The sequence below is a fragment of the Pistacia vera genome, unplaced genomic scaffold (genome assembly GCF_008641045.1).
Source record: "Pistacia vera cultivar Batoury unplaced genomic scaffold, PisVer_v2 Contig338, whole genome shotgun sequence".
NCBI lineage: Eukaryota > Viridiplantae > Streptophyta > Magnoliopsida > Sapindales > Anacardiaceae > Pistacia > Pistacia vera.
In genome coordinates, this window is record NW_022196155.1 from 751,215 (window position 1) to 772,676 (window position 21,462).

General features: G+C 36.8%; 2 protein-coding genes across 2 annotated transcripts; both read right to left on the reverse strand.

Annotated features, from left to right (window-relative positions):
• Nucleotides 1-635: 635 nt before the first annotated feature.
• Nucleotides 636-1,796, reverse strand: LOC116138099 (probable WRKY transcription factor 40). Its single transcript, XM_031423830.1, has 4 exons — nt 1,658-1,796; nt 1,339-1,554; nt 1,116-1,235; nt 636-1,028 (listed from the first exon to the last, which is right to left on the reverse strand). Exons 1-4 carry the CDS (start codon nt 1,670-1,672, stop codon nt 636-638), a joined length of 744 nt encoding a protein of 247 aa, XP_031279690.1. The 5' UTR covers nt 1,673-1,796.
• Nucleotides 1,797-18,975: 17,179 nt separating this feature from the next.
• Nucleotides 18,976-20,319, reverse strand: LOC116138167. Its single transcript, XM_031423904.1, has one exon. It carries the CDS (start codon nt 20,317-20,319, stop codon nt 18,976-18,978), a length of 1,344 nt encoding a protein of 447 aa, XP_031279764.1.
• Between the last annotated feature and the right edge of the window lie 1,143 nt (nt 20,320-21,462).

The following is a 21,462-nucleotide window of genomic DNA, read 5'->3' on the forward strand; positions in this document are numbered from 1 at the left end:
TAAATTTTATTGAGGATCAATCATGGTTCTGCAAAAGTAATGTCGAAGAGCCTTCGGGGTTGGGGATGCAGCAAGCTTTCAATGTGAAGTATCTTTGAGATTTTCCAGCAGTTTTAATTCTCGATCCTCAGCAATTACAGGAATTTTTTTTGGATTTAGGGTTTAGTGGATCCCATAAATAATTAAAACTTCCTGTGCATCTATCATCTTTTCAACTGGTTAACCACCCAAATACAAATGCAAATATTTCAATTTTACCAGTTGATTTAAAAATTAAAATTAAGGCAAATTCTTCCTGTAAGATTATGAAAATATCAATATTAACATGTTATATGAACATACGATGACTGTATTCTTAAGTAATTTAGTACAGTAAACTGTAAACAACTTCTCCACGTATATGTAGGGGTTTTCTGCAAGTCTTTTAATGGATTTAAGTAATCAGAAAAAGATGAACTCGCGCTTCATCAGCCGATAGAATACAAAAACTAATGAATTTTCATGCAGAAATGAGAAAAAGCAATAGCAAAGCTAGTCTATCTTCCATTAACTGAGAATTTACACCTTTTTAACATATGGGAATCTGACTATATATTTATGAAGCTGAAGTACATTCATTGCATGAACATTAAATATTAATATTGTTGGTTTAGGCAGGAAGTTGCTACTGCTGCAGCTAAAGCTATGGTGAAGTTTGGATCTTTAGTTATGGATGCCACGGATTCTTCAATCTTCGTCTTCTTGTTGCTAACAATATCTTGCTTTGTAAAGTTGTGAGATGATGGTCTTTTATTTTGTTGAGTATCTGAACCAGAAAGAGTAAGATCAAGAGTGACAGCTGATCCGTAAGGATTTGATTTTGGTGTTGGAGTTGGTAGTGGAGAATGAAAAATGCTCATTGAGCTCTCGGCGGCTGAGCTTTCGGCGGATAAAGAGAAAGATTTACCGAATGAAGATTGAGCTTCATGGTTGTGTTCTCCTTCGTAAGTTGCTACAAGAAATGACTCGTCCTCCCTGCATCGCTGAACCTATATATATATAAATGAAATATATATATTCATTTAAACTAGCTAGAAGTATAAAAGTTTAAGCTTTTGAGTTAAAGAGATCTGTACCTTCTTTTTCACAGAACATCCAGAAGAAGCCATGGAACACCTGAAATAAGCTCGAGGGGAAGGATTATCTTTAGTAACCTTCTGGCCATATTTCCTCCATTGATATCCATCTTTAACTACCTAAAATCGTAAAAGGAATGACAAAAACTTGTTATATAATATAAGAACTTTAAACTTTTAACCATTTAAAATGATAATATAATTAACAGACTTATTAAATTACCAGGCTATTGTCCTTAGAGTCGGATTTGACAAAGATTGTTGATGATTTCTTGTCTTCTGTTCTTATATTATTTCCCTTTTCATAACTTGCCCTATAGCTAGTTTGATGGATATGAGTTTGAAGGGTTTTGCATTTATTAGTCATGGCTTCCACCATAAATCTCAGACGATCATTCTCTTTCCGAACACCCTCCAACTTCGCTTGAAGCACATCCATCTGAAAGAAACCGAAACACGAGAAATACAAAAGGTAAAAACCAAGACTCATTTTGTATACTATATGTCGCTTAGTAGAAACAAAGAAGAGGAGCCCTTTTTACCTTTGCTTCATCCATGTTCGGAAGCTAAAGCTGACAAGAATATTACTGTTAAAACGAAAGAAAATATCAAAATAGAAAATGGGGAAGCTGGTACTTATTTAAATATATAAGGAAGAAAAACAAAATATTAATTAAAGACTAAATTACGTAGAGTAGTTGGCAGTAGAAGACCGTTGATCAGTTTACGCCGCCCACGCAATTTAAGAACAAGAAGACCAGAAGTTGGTGATGATGGCTGCTGTTTTGATTTGTAAATTGGGTGAGAGAGAAGAAGAGAAATTAATTGGTGTTGGAAATTAGCAGGAAAGTCACTGGAATCAAATCCATACCTGCTGGTGGTATTTAAAAAAGAAAAGACCTATGAATCACGTACAGAATTCTAGTGGGAAGATACGTAAGCAATCTGACATCACCACACATGAAGTAAGCTTTTGTTTGTTTACATGGGCAACGTGTTTGAGGGTGCATGCCAGACTGCTGAGTCCAAAACGTATTCTTATTTACCACCGCACAATTTCTTGTTGGCCCGAGCGCAAACTAGGAGTGAAAATCGAGTCGAGCGGCTCAAGCTCGGCTTGAACATTCTAGTTGAGTTTAACCAAAGTAAAACTCGAATTCGATTGAAGTTAGTATTCTCAAATTCGAATAAAAATCGATTATACAAACTCGAATTCGAACTTCAGTTTCAATTGCAAGTACTGATTTCAAGTTTGAACTCGATTTCTCGAATTCAAACTCGATACTATAGCGGTCAAGTCAGTTTTGATTAACTAAATACTCGACTCGATTTCACGCCTAAGTTAATCAATGTATAATCTCAAGAATTTAGCTTTAGCAAAGGAATAATTACGTTGTAAAACTCCAGTTACTTGAGTATTTTTCAGGTTGTGTTGACTTAAACGAGGCTTATATATTTGAATAAGTAGATGTCGTGACAGTGTGAAGTACTATTATAGAGATGGGTTAAAGGAGTCCTCCATCATAATAGATCAGAACAAAGTACAACTGACAAAGAAAGATGAAAAATTCAACAAATACTTTTCTTTATTCCTATTAATTCCAGTTTTTTAAATCTAGTAGATGTTATGACAATGTGGATACATACGCCGAATTTTTTGAATTACATTTTCTCACTTATTTTCTACAAGGATTTTTCATGTGTTATAAACATGCGCGCAGCCAGATTATACTCAATGGGGTCACTTAACCCCACTGAAATTCTAAAATTATTAAAAATAGGTATATATTCTTATAGTAATTAACAATTTTGATCCCATTAAATTTTTATATTAATTCTACTAAAATTATCTATATTTTATTGATCCCACTAAAATATTTTCATATTTCATTGATCTTGAGATTAAAAAATGCCCATATTTTTTTCTCATGTTTTTTCTTTTTCTCAGTTCCTCTCCTCTTTCTTCGTATTTTCTTTTTCCTTTGGTTTAATTAATTAAGAAAAATTATTCATTTAAAAATCACAAAGTAAGATGATGTTAAATGAGTTACATGTAATTAATATAATTGTATGTTGATCGAGTTGAATTTAATTAATTAATAAATGGGTTGGAATCCACAACCAACAAGATGATTTTGATTTGATTTGTCCATTATGCTTCAAACAATGGATTGAGGAGGAGACTTTTGAGTAGATGTTACTTAAATTCTTGTGGGTTTACTACAACTAAATACTCGTGAATAATAAAACCAAAGGGTTAAGTAAGAAAATAATGGACTTACTAAGTAATTAAAGAGCAAAAACAAAAGACTTTCAACAGAAAATGAAAATAAGTCTAACACGTGGTCTCGATTTATAAATAAATGAAGAAATTAGCGATATTATTGTCTTCTTCGACGGCTATACTAGAAGAAGAACAGCACCCCAGAAATCTTAAACACGACTGACTGAATCTTGGACCATTGTTATTACTTGTCATTAATCCAATGCGGTCCCTTCAACAACTAATACAAACATTCTAGTTAGTCCATGCAGCCTCACTCAGTCTTACTCTTTTAAGTTTAATCTTTGCTTGACCTACCAGGCTACCAATAAACTTATTTAACTTCTTAATTAACCCCATAATAACCGCCCGCGTAATTACATTTTGGACTTTCAAGGGCATTCTTGTTGGGACATTTGAACATTTTTGTACTATCTTTATTAGTATCGAAGGATGAAAGAGACTATACATTAGTGAAAAGATGGTTAGCGAAAGGACGTAATCAAAGTAAACTCAGTAGGGTCAAATGACCCTACTAAATTTATTAAAATCAAGAATATAGTTTATAGTAATTAACAATTTTGATTGACGAATGATCATGAGATATATTAAAGTAATTATATAATATTTTTCAAAATATGAAAAATCGTCGATGACAATTATAGAATTGATGATTTGGTATGTATAATTTTTTAAAATCAAATTTTTAGATTAAATTTGTTTATATTTATTACTTCAGTGTATATTTTATTATAAATTAATCAGTTTAGATCTTTTAACCATTCTAATTAGAAATTCTCCCTAATTATGGGCCATTGTTAATTCTGATTACATATTTATTAATTTGCCATTATTATTATTATTATTATTAATTTGCTACTATTCAATGAAAAAGAAAAGAGTTAAACGGCGGGCGTACGGCAGCCAAGAAGTCATGAGTTCACATTGATGTCGAGATAAAGGTTGATAGTGAAGACATGAAATCAAGCACACCACGAGGATGGTTGATTGATTGAATAAGTAGTGATGGATCAAACAGAGCAACTGGCCCAAAAACCAGATGCTCAATTTAATGGTTTAAGAAAATGGGATTTGTCTTGTCCAAATCCCACCCACCTGGACCCAAATCTGAACCATTTTGTCTCTACTTTTTTAATGTTTTTAGAGACTTTATGAATTCGTCATTCACTTTTTCACCATTTACTTAGACATTTTATTCTCTATTGTTTGTCTCTTTTTGTATCATCAATCAATTTAATGTTCATGGTTTGTAGCTTGGGTGTACATGGTAAATGTGAATGCAAGAATCTTGTTCATTTTAAGGTTTATGATCGTACTTGATGTAGAGTGATGGGAAGACACATAAGAAATTTGGTTTTCCTTGGTGTTGACCTTGCTACTTTACATGTGAAATACGTGAATCTTGATATACCATGATTGAATGTAAGATCTCATATCAATGTAAGGATTTACATCAACCGAAGGTACGTAGTTGACAGTGTTAGAACCATGTAAGGTGTGTGTGGTTGACAGTTTTAGAACCACGTAAGGTGTGTGTGCAATCCTAATGGATCAATGATGGGGTAATACAATGATGATCGTGCAATAATAAACATAGAAGATTAAAGAGCAAAACAGACTTTTTAAAATGGTTCGATTGTTTATAATTTTAAAATGGTTCGATTGTTTATAATGCAAAACTTACGTCCACTGTTATGTTATTGAGTGTATAATATCAGCAATCTAATTTACAAAGAGTTATCTGGTTGATTTTCTCTTTTTCTTTCTCTCGAATCCCTCGAAATGTGGTTTATATAGTGTCAGTTACATAGTTGAGTTGGAAATAAACCCAAATTCGATTAAATGGGAAGTCGCGTCATCTTCGGCTTTGAATATGATATCCATATCGCGAGATATTTGCATGCCAGCTGAAGTTTATCCACTCTGAATTTCCCGCACAACACCGATTAATTGAATATGTTCTAATATTAATTTTAAAAGTTTAAATAAATAAACATTTTTCATAATAATAGATTTCAAAACGCTTAAGTACTCTAAAAACATATTTCTTGCCGTGATTCTTTTTGTGCTAAAAATTGCAACAATAGTAGACTATTAATTAGTATATATACATATGTATATATAAACTCTTCGACATTTTAGGAAGAATAAGATGGTGCTAGTTTTAATTTGACCAAGGTAATAAAGGAACAAGGAGTTGATTGCTACTAGTAAAACGAATAATGTATAAGATTCCTTTATTTTTAAAAAAAAAACTTGTGTGTGCGATGACATTACCTATTTGAAGACGGGCTCCATCAAATAGAGCTCACACAAATTTTCCAATTTTAAATAATTGTTGGAGTATAATCGAAAACCTACTGTAACAAGATATGGTTTAACAAAGCCACAAGTTTTACATCAATTTTGGATTCATTATTATACTTGGGAGAGCCACTTCATTGACTTATAGTATAACCGTTTATAAATGAGCAAATCTTATCCCATATTAATAAGTAGTATCCTTATGTTTTTTTTTTTTTTTTTTTTTTTTTTTTATTTTTTGGCTGGTGTGTGTGTACCTCAATTGATCTCCGAAGTTCATTAAACACCATACAACCCGAATGAGTTAGGTAAGTTACAAATATGGTAAGTGCTCACTTTGTAGGACTCTAATGATGGAGTCCCACATCGACTAGGCATGCTCAATCCTACTGATTTATAAGAGGGGGTAATCCTCCCATTCAACAAGGCCTTATTAGGTGAGGAGTTAGGCACACCTCAAATTCTATCATGGTATTGGTAATCCTTTCATTCAATAACGCCTTATTGGGTAAGGAGTCAGACTCGTCTCAAATTCTATCGTGATATTAGAGATGTTAGCTGCTTTTTCTGCTGATGCATCTTCAGAACCTATAGACTCTCCAGTGATCTAGAAGATTCAACATCATTACTAGCACAATCTTGTAAGTTCACTTTATTAACAGCTACTCTAGCTCCATCACACTTCTTATCTTTAGATTCTACTGTGTTTGTTGGTGATTCAACATCAATAATCATAGGATACTTTAAAACCATATTATCTACATCAGCTCTAGCTCCATCATTCTTTGTACCATCAGAATCTCCCACTTTTTAGATGACTCAGCATCAATCACATGATCCTTGAAAGCATTTGTCTTGTCCAAATCCCACCCACCTCTTGGCCCCAAACCTGAACCATTTGTCTTTAATTTCTAATATTTTTGGAGACTTTATGAATTTGTCATTTACTTTTTCACCCTTTACTTGACCTTTTATTCTCTATTGTTTCTCTCTTTTTGTGCATCATCGATCATCAATCAATTTAATGTTCATGGTTTGTAGCTTCACTGTGCACATGGTAAATGTGAATGCAAAAATCTTTTTCATTTTAAAGTTTATGATCGTACTTGATAAAGAGTAATGGGAAGACGCGTGAGAAATTTGGTTTTCCTTGGTGTTGACCTTGCTACTTCACATGTGAAATACGTGAATCTTGATATAACATGATTGGATGTAAGATCTCATGTCGATGGAAGGATTTACATCAACCGAAAGTACGTGATTGACAATGTTAGAATCATGTAAGGTGTGTGTGTAATCCTAATGGATCAGTGATGGGGTAATACAATGACGATCGTGCAATATAAACATAGAAGATTAAAGAACAAAATAGACTTTTTAAAATGGTTCGATTGTTTATAATGCAAAACTTACGTCCACTGTTATGTTATTGAGTGTATGATATCAGCAATCTAATTTACAAAGACTTATCTGGTTGATTTTCTTTTTTTCTTTCTCTCGAATCCCCCGAAATGTGGTTTACATAGTATCAGTTACATAGTTGAGTTGGAAATAAACTTAGATTCGATTAAATGGGAAGTCACGTCATCTTCGGCCTTGAATATGATATCCATATCGCGAGATATTTGCATGCCAACTGAAGTTTATCCGCTCTGGATTTCCCGCACAACACCGATTAATTGAATATGTTCTAATATTAATTTTAAAAGTTTAAATAAATAAACCTTTTTCTTAATAATAGATTTCAAAACGCTTAAGTACTCTAGAAACATATTTCTTGCCGTGATTCTTTTTGTGCTAAAAATTGCAATAATAGTAAACTATTAATTAGTATATATACATATGTATATATAAACTCTTCGACATTTTAGGAAGAATAAGATGGTGCTAGTTTTAATTTGACCAAGGTAATAAAGGAACAAGGAGTATTGCAACTAAGTAAACGAATTATGTACAAGATTCCTTTATTTATTAAATAAAAAAGAAAAAAAAAAAACTTGTGTGTGTGATGACATTATCTATTTGAAGACAGGCTTCCATCAAATAGAGCTCACACCAATTTTCCGATTTTAAATAATTTTTGGAGTATAATCGAAAACCTACTTAAACAAAGACACCTTTTAACAAAGCCACAAGTTTTACATCAATTTTGGATTCATTATTATACCTAGGAAGAACCACTTCATTGACTTATAGTATAACCGTTTATAAATGAGAAAATCTTATCCCATATTAATAAGTAGTATCCTAAAGTCCTTTTTTTTTTTTTTTTTTTTTTAAACCTGTGTTTGGGCTGGCTTGTGTGTACTTCAACTGATCTCCGGAGTCTATTAAACACCAAACAAGCCCAATGAGTTAGGTAAGTTACAAATATGGTAAGTGATCACTTTGTAGGACTCTAATGTTGGAGTCTTACACCGACTAGGCACGCTCAATCCTACTGATCTATAAGAAGGGGTAATCCTCTAATTCAACAAGGCCTTATTGGGTGAAGAGTTAGACCCACCTCAAATTCTATCATAGTATTGGTAATCCTCCCATTCAACAACGCCTTATTGGGTAAGGAGTCAGACTCATCTCAAATTCTATCATGGTATTAGAGATGTTAGCTGCTTTTTCTGCTGATGCATCTTTAGAACCTATAGACTCTCCTGTGATCTAGAAGATTCAACATCATTACTAGCACAATCTTGTAAGTTCACTTTATTAATAGCCACTCCAGCTCCATCACACTTTTTATCTTTAGATTATACTGTGTTTGTTGGTGATTCAGCATCAATAATCACAGGATACTTTAAAACCATATTATCTACATCAACTCTAGCTCTATCATTCTTTGTACCATCGGAATCTCTCGTGTTTTTAGATGACTCAGCATCAATCACATGATCCTTGAAAGCATTTGTCTCTATTTTTTAATATTTTTGGAGACTTTTGTGCATCATCGATCATCAATCAATTTAATGTTCATGGTTTATAGCTTCTGTGTGCACATGGTAAATGTGAATGCAAAAATCTTTTTTATTTTGAGGTTTATGATCGTACTTGATATAGAGTAATGGGAAGACGCGTGAGAAATTTGGTTTTCCTTGGTGTTGACCTTGCTCTACTTCACATGTGAAATATGTGAATCTTGATATAACATGATTGGATGTAAGACCTCTTGTCGATGTAAGGATTTACATCAACCAAAGGTACATGATTGACAATGTTAGAACTAAAAGCTTTAGAAAAGACGAATCAAAATTGTAAGATTTATTCATAAAATAGACTATACAGTGTATATATATATATATATATATATGTAGTAGTATTGACTAAACTAATATTGTACAGATCTCGACCAAATCAAGGAGATTTGATCAATTAATGAGAAAGATTATTTCCTTATTTCTGTGAATTATGTTAGGATTCTCAACACTCCCCTTCAAGCTGGGCTAAAAATATCTTCCATGTCCCGCTTGCTAATCAACTCCTCAAACTGTCGTCTGGGTAGCCCTTTTGTCAAAAAATCTGCAATCTATGTAGTGGTTGGTACGTAAGGCATACATATTAGTCCATCTTCTATTTTTTCCTTTATAAAGTGCTTATCAATTTCAACATGCTTCATTCTATCATGGAGCACAAGATTATGAGCAATAGATATAGCAGACTTGTTGTCACAATATAGTCTCATTGGTAGAGCACTAATTATCTTTAGTTCCTCTAGGAATCGTTTAATCCATAGAATCTCACAAATCCCAAGTGCAGTAGCTCTAAACTCAGCTTCTGCACTACTCTGAGCCACCACATTTTGTTTTTAAATCCTCCACGTGACTAAGTTTCCTCCAATAAATGCATAATATTCAGATGTTGAGCGTCTATCCATAATGATACTAGCCCAATCCACATCTGTATAAATCTCCACTTGTAGATGACCATTATTTCTGAATAGCAAGCCCTTTCCTGGTGTGCCCTTTAGGTATCTAATAATCCTGTAAATAGGTTCAAAGTGCTCAAGTCTTGGTGAGTGCATAAATTGACTGACAACACTTACAGCAAAAGTGATATCTGGCCTTATGTGAGAGAGATAGATTAATTTGCCCACTAGTCACTGGTACGGTTCTCGGTCAACAACATCCTCGGGTTTAACAGGTTGTAGCTTTAGATTTGGCTCTATAGGAGTCTCAGCTGCCTTGCATCCTAGCAGACCTGTTTCATTAAGAAGTTCAAGTGTATATTTGCGTTGTGAAATCGAGATACCCTTTCTCGACCTTGCAAATTCCATCCCTAGGAAGTACTTGAGTGTGCTCAAGTCTTTAATTTCAAATTCTTTTGCCAAGAAGCCCTCTAGTTTGGTAAGTTCAACATCATCATCACCTGTCAGGATTATGTCATCTACATAAACAATTAGTATAGCTAGTTTCCCCTCTTTTGTGTGTTTATGAAATAAGGTATGGTCAATTTGGCCTTGTTTATAGCCCTGTCTTTTTACAGCCTTGGTAAACCTCTCAAACCATGCACGAGGGGATTGTTTAAGGCCATATAAAGATTTCTTTAACCTACACACTTTATTCTTTCCTAGCGTTTCTTCGAATCTAGGTGGTAAATCCATAAAACTTCCTCTTCCAAGTCTCCATTCAAAAAAGCATTTTAATAGCTAACTGATGTAATGGCCAGTTAAAGTGAATAGCAAGAGAGAGAAGAATTCTGACAGAATTTATCTTGGCTGCTTGGGCAAATGTTTATTGATAGTCTATCCCATAAGTTTGCGTAAACCCATTTGCCACTAAGCGTGCTTTATACCTCTCTACTTGACCATTAGCATTACATTTAATTGTGAATACCCATTTGCACCCAACAACTTTCTTCCCACTAGGTAGTTCTGAAACTTCCCAAGTTTTATTTTTTAGGAGAGCATTCATCCTTCAAAAATTGCTAATTTCCAATCAGGATGTTCTAGAGCTTCCTTAATTGTCCTAGGCATAGACTGTCTAAATAAATTGGACACAAAGGCTTTATGTTAGCTGGATAACCTATGATAGGATAAATATTTGGTAATTGGATGATTAGTACATTCGCAGACACCTTTCTAAGAGCTATTGGGAGGTAAAGATCTGGATATTCATCAAGAATAGTAGGTACAGGCTCTAAAACAGTATCTGGAGTTGTAGAATTTGAGGGTAATGATTGATCAAGTGCCACTGAAGTAGGTTGGACTCTATTGTTCGAATGATACCTCTTCCTTGAATAAACATGTAACTCCGCAGGTTGCTCAAGTAGTGGTGGTTCCACCTCTGTTTGTGATGAAACAATACCTTGGTCTGAATTCTCAGGTTGGAAGTATTCATAAGATTCACAACATCTGAAGAAACTTCAGGAAATATAGTATTAGGTAATGGAATAGAAGTCTACCAAAAATGATCTTCACTTTTACTCTCCCTCTGAAGGTCATTTGGTATGAAAAAATGTTGTTTTTCTAGGAAGACAACATCCATACTAAAATATATCTTCCCTGTTTTGGGATTAAAGCACTTATACCCTCTTTTATTTGGTGCATACCCCAAGAATACACATCTCTCTGCTCTCGGGTCAAACTTAGATCTAAGATGGGCTAGAATGTGGGCAAAAACAGTACATCCAAAGGGTTTTAAATCCATCATGGTCATATTTCTAAGATGAGGGAAAAAAATTTAAGAAACTCAAGAGGTGTTTTATACTTAAGGACATGTGAAGGCATTCTATTTATTAGATAACATGTTGTTAAAATAGCATCACCCCATATTTCTTAGGTACATTCATAGTAAACATAATGGCACAGGCAACCTCAAGTAAATGTCTATTTTTTCTTTCTGCGATCCCATTTTGTTGAGGGGTATTGTGACAAGTAGATTGGTGTTCAATTCCTTTTTCCTTAATAAAATTTTCTAGGTATTCATTAAAGTATTTCGTACCATTATCGCTATGCAAAATACTTATCTTAGTTTGAAATTGATTTTCCACCATTTTATAGAAATCCATAAACAATTTCTTGACCTCAGATTTTTCACTCATTAGATATACCCAACTTAGTCTAGTGTGGTCATCTATAAAGGTAACAAACCATTTTCTCCCAAAAAGAGTAGTAATTTTTTAAGGACCCCACACATTGTTATGAATTAAATAGAAAGGTTTAGAAGCACGATAAGATTTTGACTTATAAGGAATTCTATGGCTTTTTGATACTGGACAACTTTCACAAAATAAGATACTACAATCAACATTGTGAAAAAGTTTTGGAAATAGATGTTTCATATATGGAAAACTAGGATGTCCTAGTCTTTGATGCCATAGCATTATTTGATCAAAAACAGAAGTAGAACTACTAACATTACTTAAGCTAAAAGCTTGTTTATTCTTAGTGAGATTGTCATTGAAGTAATAGAGTCCATCCACCATTTTAGCACTGTCAATCATCGCCCCCAAATTCCGGTCCTGAAATTCACAATATTAGTCAAAGAAGGCGACAAGACAATTATAATTTTTAGAAAGCTTACTAACAGAAAGCAAATTGCAAGATAATCTTGGAACATGTAGGATAGATTTTAGTTCAATGGTGTTGGAGAGTTTAATTGAGCCTTTGCCAGCAATGGGTGAAAGGCTTCCATTAGCAATCTTTTCCTTTTGATTTCTAGAACATGGTATATAGAAGTCAAAGAGCTGACTGGCACTGGTCCTGTGATCAGAAGCTCCTGAATCTATGATCCAAGGAACTAGAGTAAGTTTACAAGAAAAGGCACAGGGAATATCACCTGTTTGTGCTAAGGACACATTGGAAACACTAGGTTGCTGGCTGGAATTCAGCAATTTAAGAAGCTGATCAACTTGCTTCATGGTAAAAATTTGGTCAACCTTCTTGGCTTCATTGGCTGATGGGACTCCACGACCACGTTTTTCACTGTTTCTTGTGCTTTTCCAATCTGCAGGTTTCCCATTGAGTTTCCAGCAGTTTTCTCGGGTATGGCGTGGCTTTTTACAATAGTCACACTACACCTGAGGACGATCATGGTTCTGCTCTTGAGTCTTGACACGTGTAACATTGGTATCCGCAACAATAAGGGCCAAGTTTTCAACAGTTCCAGCAGTTCCTTTCTTCCCCAACATGACTCCTCGACGACTCTTTTCATGTCTGACCTCCAAGAAGACTTCTCCAATAGATGGCAGTGGCTGTCTACCAATAATTCTACCCCGTACTTTATCAAACTCCATGTGAAGGTTAGCAAGGAATTTGTAGATCCAAGAATTCTCCACCATCTTGTTGTAATGGGCTTGATCTTCAGTATTTTCCACTCATAGGTGTTAAACAGATCCAGATATTGCTAAAGTCCTTTAAGAATGTTGAAGTACTTGGTCACACCTTCACTTCCCTGTCGGATTTCTCCAAGCTTCAATTCGATCTCATAGCATGGGACTGATTCCCAAAATCAGAGTACATTTGATTAACATTATCCCATAGCTCCTTCACGATTGGATAGCACATATAGTTTGCACCAATATCCTCCTCCTTGGCATTGACAATCCATGCCATAATCATTGAGTTTTCTGCATCCCAAGTTTGTAAAACCCTCCTCCAGTCAAGTATCCTCTGAATATCCCTCAATGAGAATCCCGGGGATACATGTCTGGAGAACGAGTTGTATTTAGAAAAAAACTTGTGTAAAGATAATAATAATATCCAAAATATGTATATAAGATGTCACACATGATCCAAACTTATAATTGCAAAAACTTTAAGAATTTATCCAGAAGTTATACAATCAAAACATATTTATACGGTGGAAGCTTCCAAAATGTGTTTCACAAACATTTATCATTTACATTATTTACATCAAGGTAAAAACATCAAGATGACAATAAATCATCTCCCCTCACGTGTAGCCCCACTGCCTCTAGCATCCTTCGCTTCTGGTCTACCTGCAAAGCAATTAACAATGAAAGGATGAGCGCTAATCGCTCAGTAAGGAATGATCTATTTCATTCTAAATGTTCTATTTGACCCTCATTTAAATATATTTGTTAACACACCACTTATCTTTTACATCTAGGTATGCTTCCTTTTTCTTACTAATTCATATGCTTTTCATCATTTTATCCCAGGGCTATATAAACATCAATGTGTACACATACAAATAAGTATGTAAACATAGTACACACACATCACATGTCATGATATAACATCTAAAATCATCTAACATGAGTATAAATCATCTCATGATGTAAATAACATCATAACTCATGTAATGCAACTAAATGCATATGAACCATTTAAAGTCTAGCAAATCAGACTTTTAATAGCATCTTAAACACTTAATATCATCTAACCTCAAATTCATCTAGAGCTCATATCATAGGGAGGAGTGCTTACGCGTTATTTAGCATCTAAAGCATATATTCATCTTTACTCAACCGGTATACGAGGATATGCTTACGCGTTTTCCATCATGTCTATATGCATCTCTATCATGTCTATTTGCATCTCTAACATCTTATGGTATGTAAATACATATTTTGGTGAGCTTAATACTTTTAATTCATCTATGGATTATCAATCCATTTACATTACCTCTTGCTCACATACATCATCATAAAACATGTATTACATTGCATCTTCATGCCATTTCATAACATTAATCATGCATTGACATTATAACTATATATATCTTTCAAAGATAATCTAACTAATGGGTAAACATTAGTACATGGCATAATTACAATAATACATTAATAATCAATTCATAATCATAAGAATTAATCATGTTAAATCTTAAACTTTAATAACTAGAAATTTATATTTCAGGCCATTTTCCATCCATTTCTAAAATGAATTGGCTCTTGGCATAAAACATAAAAGTTGTAGGGCAATCTCTTAAATTTCTAGTGCTTCAAGAATCATCTCATTTCAATTTTTATAACTCAAGTTATGGTCGAAATACTGAAGCATGTTTAGCATAACCCATAAGCTTACCAAATCCGAATTTTTCATATTAAACTATGCCACATCAATTCCTATTGACAATTAACCAACAGGTCAACTTATGGATCAAATAAACCCCCCTTAATAGTCTTGAACATCTTAAAGGAAGTGTAAAATCTCATTCCCATAATCATCCATTAATGTTATAACATTTTAAGCTAATGCAAACAACACATCAACACTTCTAATAGCAACCATTCAACACCATGTGGCCTCCAATTTACAAATTTTGCCACAATCAGCATCCACACTTCATTTTCTTCAATCAAACATAACAACTCATAAAACATAAATAGCAATAACTTCATGTATAATGAATTCAAGGCAATAAATAGAATAAATGAGTTCAATTACACTTGCCATCAACTAATTTTTTTTTGGATAAGGTAAGTATGAATAAAAGACAAAAATTTATAAATACGAGGGGCATACCCCAAGAGGATGACTGATAACTCTCAGTCAAGAACCCGTGGGAAAACCCACAAAGTCATGAACAACAAAAAGAGAGCACGCAAGCTCCCCACAAAGCAAGAAGATGCCATAAATAATAAAGCCACAAACCGGCATAAAAGAGCATGCAGGCTCACCACAAAACAAATCCACAAACCGGCACAAAAAAGCATGCAGGTTCTGTACAAAGCTAGTCAAGAAGATTCCATATCACACGGAGCTGAGTCGAGATCTCGTACTTAGGTGCTAGACCCAAAATCTTGGCCCGAACTAGATCAAAAATAGCTAAGAAAATATCTCTGCGAGAGCTACAATGCTGACGAAACACGCGATTATTCCGTTCAAACCATAGGAAATTGTGGCTAAAAGGACCAACCGGGAAAGAAGGTGGCTGAAGTCACCTTTTCGTCGAAGATGCAAGCTAGCCCACTGGAGCAGAGGGAGCCAGGAGAGAGTAGGCCATGTAGAAAGCGTCCTGGCAGTGACCTCCTGCCAAACATAACTGGAAAAGTCACAGCTGAAAAACAAATGGTCATGGGTCTCTATAGCTAATCTGCATAAAACACATCGGGAGGACATAATGACACCATGAGAGCTGAGCCGATCCATGGTGTGAAGCCGACCAAGAGAAGCAAGCCAGAGAATGAAAGAGTGATATGGAATATGCCGAAGAAACCACAAGAGATAATGAATCGAGTTCACATCTCGTTTGTCTCGCAACACATTCCAGGCTGAATCAATAGAGAAATGTCCAGATGGATGGCCCTTCCACACAAGATGGTCAGGATGACTCGCTGAAGGCTGCACTGTAATAGAGTCCCAGATATGCTGAAGGTCTGCACTGCCCGAAGGAAAGTCCCACAAACCATCCCGAATAATGTCTGAAACCCGAGCATCCCATAGCAAACAAGTGGAAGCTAAGCTTCTAAAAGGGAGCAAGTCACATAGAGGACCCTGCGGAAGCCAGTGATCTCGCCATAACATGGTGTCTCTACCATCTCCAATACAAGTCACAATAAGACCCTGGCACCAAACCCTGCTAAGTAAAATCTTCCTCCAAGCCCATGAAGCCCTAGAAGTAACTGGGATATGCCAAAAGGACTGACCACGGAGGAGAACCGAACGGGCCCAAGAAGACCATATAGAAGATCTATCAGTAAGCAGCCTCCAAACGTGTTTGAGAATAGCCGCCATATTCCAATCTTGGATCCTCTTAATCCCCAGGCCACCCTCTGTCAATGGATAGCAAACAGAAGACCATGCAACCTTAGCACCAGAAGGGGACAAAGAAGTACCCTTCCAAAGAAACGAGGCAAAAATACTCTCAATCCGTCTAACTGTAGCTGCCGGCAAAAGAAACATGGAGGACCAATAAACCTGTATGGAGAAAAGTACCGACTTAATCAACTGTAGTCGGCCTGCATAGGTCAAAGATGCCGACGTCCATAGCCTAATCCGAGAGAGAATTCGCTCCAACAGAGGCCTATAATCAGAATGTCGAAGGCGGGTAGAGATTAGAGGAACCCCTAGATATCTTACCGGTAACTGGCCCAACTGGAAACCCATGATAGACTGTAACACAATCTGCTCCTCATCTGTAACTCCAGAAAGAAACAACTGGCTCTTCTCTGTATTAGTCACTAATCCAGAAACCTTAGCAAAATAATCCAAGGCCGATATGATCAAGCTAACAGAGGAAGCATCTGCTCTACAAAACACCATCAAATCATCCGCAAAACACAAATGAGTAATAGCTGCCTGCCTACATCTCAAATGATACTGAAAACCAGGGCTGTGAGAGGTTTCCCGAAAAATACCAGCTAACCCCTCCATAGCCAACACAAAAAGGTAAGGAGAAAGAGGGTCCCCTTGCCGCACACCCCGGGAGGACCTAAAAAATCCATGAAGCTCTCCGTTCAGGGCAACAGAGAAATACGGTGTAGAGATACATGTCATGATCCACCTCACCATACGCTCAGGAAAACCCACAGTACGCAATCCCAAAAAGATGAACTCCCAACTCACAGTATCAAAAGCTTTTCGAATACCAACTTTAAGGGCACATCGAGGTGAAGTACCCCCAAGATGATAATTCCGCAAAAGCTCCTAAGTCAGCAGAATATTATCAGAAATCCTTCGACCCGGGACAAAAGCTGACTGGGAAACCCCAATAATATCCGAAAGTACAATTTTAAACCGATTCACAATCACCTTAGAAATGCACTTGTAAAGTACATTACAACAAGATATCGGCCTAAAGTCTGTCATACGACTCGGGCTCTCCACCTTAGGAACCAAAGAAATCCTAGTGGCATTAACACATCTTGGCATTTCATTAGTAGCAAAAAAATGTCTCACTGCATCCCTGAAATCTGAACCAATAATATCCCATGCCCGCTTAAAAAACAAAGATGTGAATCCATCCGAGCCGGGGGATTTATCATCCGGGATAGAGAATAAAGCAATCCTAATCTCATCATCAGTGATAGGAGCAGTCAATGGAGAAATCATATCAGGAGAAATGCGGCCAGAAAAATACCTGGAAGCCTAAGCAATCTGAGGTTGACTAGGGGTAGTAAGAAGATCCTGAAAAAAACCCACCGCCAAACGCCCTAAACCCTGACTGTTAGTAATATGTGTACCATTCCCATTAGTCAAACCATGGATGCGGTTCCTATGGATCAACGACTTATGAAAGAACTTAGTATTCTGATCCCCTAAGTGCAACCAGTGAACACGAGACCGCTGCTTAAAGAAAGTCTCCTCATCTCGACAAAGACTAAAATACTGGTTGGCAAGTTTCCTCTCCTCAGAGATAAACTCAGTAGAAAAGAGGTCCCGATCCAAATTTCCCTGGGCTGCTGCCCACCGAGCCCGAGCCTCAATTACCCTGCTGGAGATATGACTGGAAACCCTAATATGTAAAGCTTTTAGCTTCCGTTTCACTAACCCCAATTTTTGCGTAAGACGGAACATAGGATTGCCTACAATAGGCTCGTCCCAAATTGCCTGAACAATATCCCTAAAATTTGCATGATCAACCCAAAAATTTAGAAATTTAAAAGGGGATGGTACCTTGCCATGGCGGGGACTAAATCGGACGATAATAGAGTTATGATCTGAAACATCTCGAGGTCAGAACTCTGAAACTGTGCTTGGTCGATCATGGAACCAAGAAAGTGATGCAAAGACCCAATCGAGCTTCTGTAAAATAATCCCATTGCCCTATTGACCGTTATGCCAAGTACACCGAAGCCCAGTAAAAGGAACCCCAATCAACTCAACATCATGGATACATTGGCCAAAATTATCCATATAACCATACCACGCAGGATCACCACCCACTCTGTCAGAGGCTCCCAAGATGGCATTAAAATCACCCAACACAAGCCACGGGAGCCCCTCTGAATCAAACACTGCCGACTGATCCCTAAGGAAATCCCACAGATTGCGGCGATGCCCAGGGTCATTAGAACCATACACAAAAGTAATCCCAAATGAGAACCCCTCAGAAACATGAGTAACCCTGCAAGTAATCTCCTGAAGAGAGCAATGAAGACTATGCACAGAGTAAAGAGAAGAGTCCCAACATACCAGAACACGGTAAGCAATAGAATCTGTCGCATTCGATAAAAACTACCACGAAGGACAAACAGACGAGACCACTGACTGTAAATGAGACTGCTCAACCTTAGTCTCCAACAAACCAATCAAACCCAAAGAAGAGTCAGAAATCCAATTCCGCATAGCGCGTTGTTTCAAGAAGCCGTTAAGGCCTCTAATATTCCAACTCCCTATCATTGGAATTGGGATAGAAACAAGCTAAGAAATCACTTGAGCCGAAGCCCCCGCTTTCCCCGACCTATCCCCTTTGCCAGGGGTGGCAAGGAAACTGATCCAGATAAGGTGGCATCCGGTGTCTGGAGATCGTCACTATGCAAAACAAGCGAGGCAAACCTGTTGGAAGAGGTAGATTGCCTACTCCCAGAACTCATAAAGGACTGAGTGTTTTCTGTGCAATTTGTAAATCCCATAATACGGTCTTGCTCATCCTCAATAGGAAAAGGGGAATCAGGTTCAAACCCCGATTCAGAGCCAGAAAATTCACCTCTGCTAGCACGAACAGTCTGCTGATACGGGACCAAAGCCAGAGAAGCATCCCCAACTCTAACTATACTTGGAACTGAAACTGTAGATGACACTAAAACATCCCTCTCCATCCCCCGGTCTCTCTCCCTAATGGGATCAATAGTGGCTGGCTGATTCAAAGGCTCGTAGTTCTCAGATTGCACTGCTTTCCCTGGTGCCTTCTGGAAACTAGTAACTATCTTATTCTTACCCTGAGCTATGGCTGCAGTAGGTACCTCTGGCTGGTGACAAACATGACCAAAAACACAGCATTTAAGGCACATCTTAGGGGTCCACTCATATTCCACTATAATCTGAATAGGCTCTGCAGATAACCGGCACTGAAATTCAATATGACGTCTCAAAGGCTTTGTAGCATCTAGCTCAACACATACCCGAGCATAATCCAAACGGGTCCGCTCTGATGTTGTCTTATCACTAGACAACGGTCGACCTAACATAGAGGAAACCATGCAGAGTCCTTTGTGGGACCACAAAGGATAAGGGAAACCATGCAAACAAGCCCATACCGGAACTCTAGAGATGCAGCTTTTATCAAAAGTAAACTGAGCATGCCATTGTTGCAGAATAATACACTTACCCCCAAACATCCACGGCCCTCTCTCAAGGATTGAATGCACCACATCCTCATCCCTAAATCTAAAAATGTAGAAGCCAGTACCTGTGGACATAACATCTTCCAACCCTGCAGCTTCCCATGCACGGAAAGCAATTGAGCGGACAGCATGAAATGGCATAGAATACCCCGGGAAATAACCCACAATACAGCGAAGCCATTCAACATCATTGTCATCAATAACATCATCCGGTATATGTAAGATGTCATCATTAATATCAAGGTCCACAGCTTCAAGTGTGAAATGGGACCCGACCTCTGTCACTCTAACCTTGTCAGCCCAAGTGGAGGACACTTTTGATGTGCTCTTTCCCATACTTTCCTGCTCTTTTGGCTTAGGGACTGGCTTTTTTTCACGGGGCTCAAAAGATGCCCAATTGAGCTTGAAAACCTTTTTAGACTTCGGCATTTTCAAGCCATTAAACAATTGCAAAGACAAACCTGCAATATCATTAGAATCAAACTCAAGAAAACCAAAGGAAGAGTTTTTGTGATGAAAAACCTTGGCTCCTCGAATCGCCACATTTGAGAAAACGGATAACAAATACTTGTCATCCATCCATGGCTCCAAATCCCCAATCCATAAAGATTTCCTCGAATTCCCGAAAGTTTGTGGCTGTTGGGAGCTGGTTGAGACAGTGTTTAATGTTTTGGCTTGGGTTGGGGGCAGCACGGGGTTGTTTGGGTGTGAGGGGTTTGGTTCGGACATTTTGTCGAACACTTAGTTGCAGGAAAAAAAGGTGTGATTTTGGTGAGTTTCAGAGTTTGTAAGAGCGGGGATTTGTGAATCAGTGGTTGCGGTGAGAGAAATTTGTGAGAGAAAGTTTGTATGAAAAGATTGTGGGTGTAGTATTACTCTTTGTAACACCCCCCTCCAGCCGGGTACCCTCTAAGTATTCCATTAGGATGGAAAATTAGAGAATTCACGCCTGGAAGGTTGTGTTACACTCTTATTGGACATAACCAAAGAAGCATAACATGGAAGGGGAAAACTTTAATAAAGAGAACTTTAAAATAGCGTTTGGTTTGGTATGTGATGAAAAATCAGAACTTCCCACAACCTGATCTTTCTCATAATAGTCTATCTATTAACACTGCATTCAAAGTCAAATCTTCCTTTCCATAACTTTGGTCGTTGCAGTTATCAAGTTGCAACTCGATATAATTCCCAAGTATCTTAAGAACTGTAAATCGATTACAACAACTAGATCTTTTTTACAATAAAATCAGTGGTCAAATACCTAATTAGATGTGGAACATTGGAAATGATACGTTGTCATTTCTAAATATTTCCCACAACAACCTGACCAGCATAGAGTAGATTCCCTTGAAGAATCTTGATATTCTAGACCTTAATTCGAGCAAGCTCTAAGGATCACTTCCAATTCCACCATCTCTCTTGACAGTGTTATTATTGTCAAACAATAAATTGATTGGATTCGTTGCGATATCATTAGCAACTTTATTTTCATAGTACAAAATGATCAGTTTTCTTGTTTGTACCTCTAAATCTTTCAGTAATCCAAGGATCTAGACAATCTCGCAAGTTGTT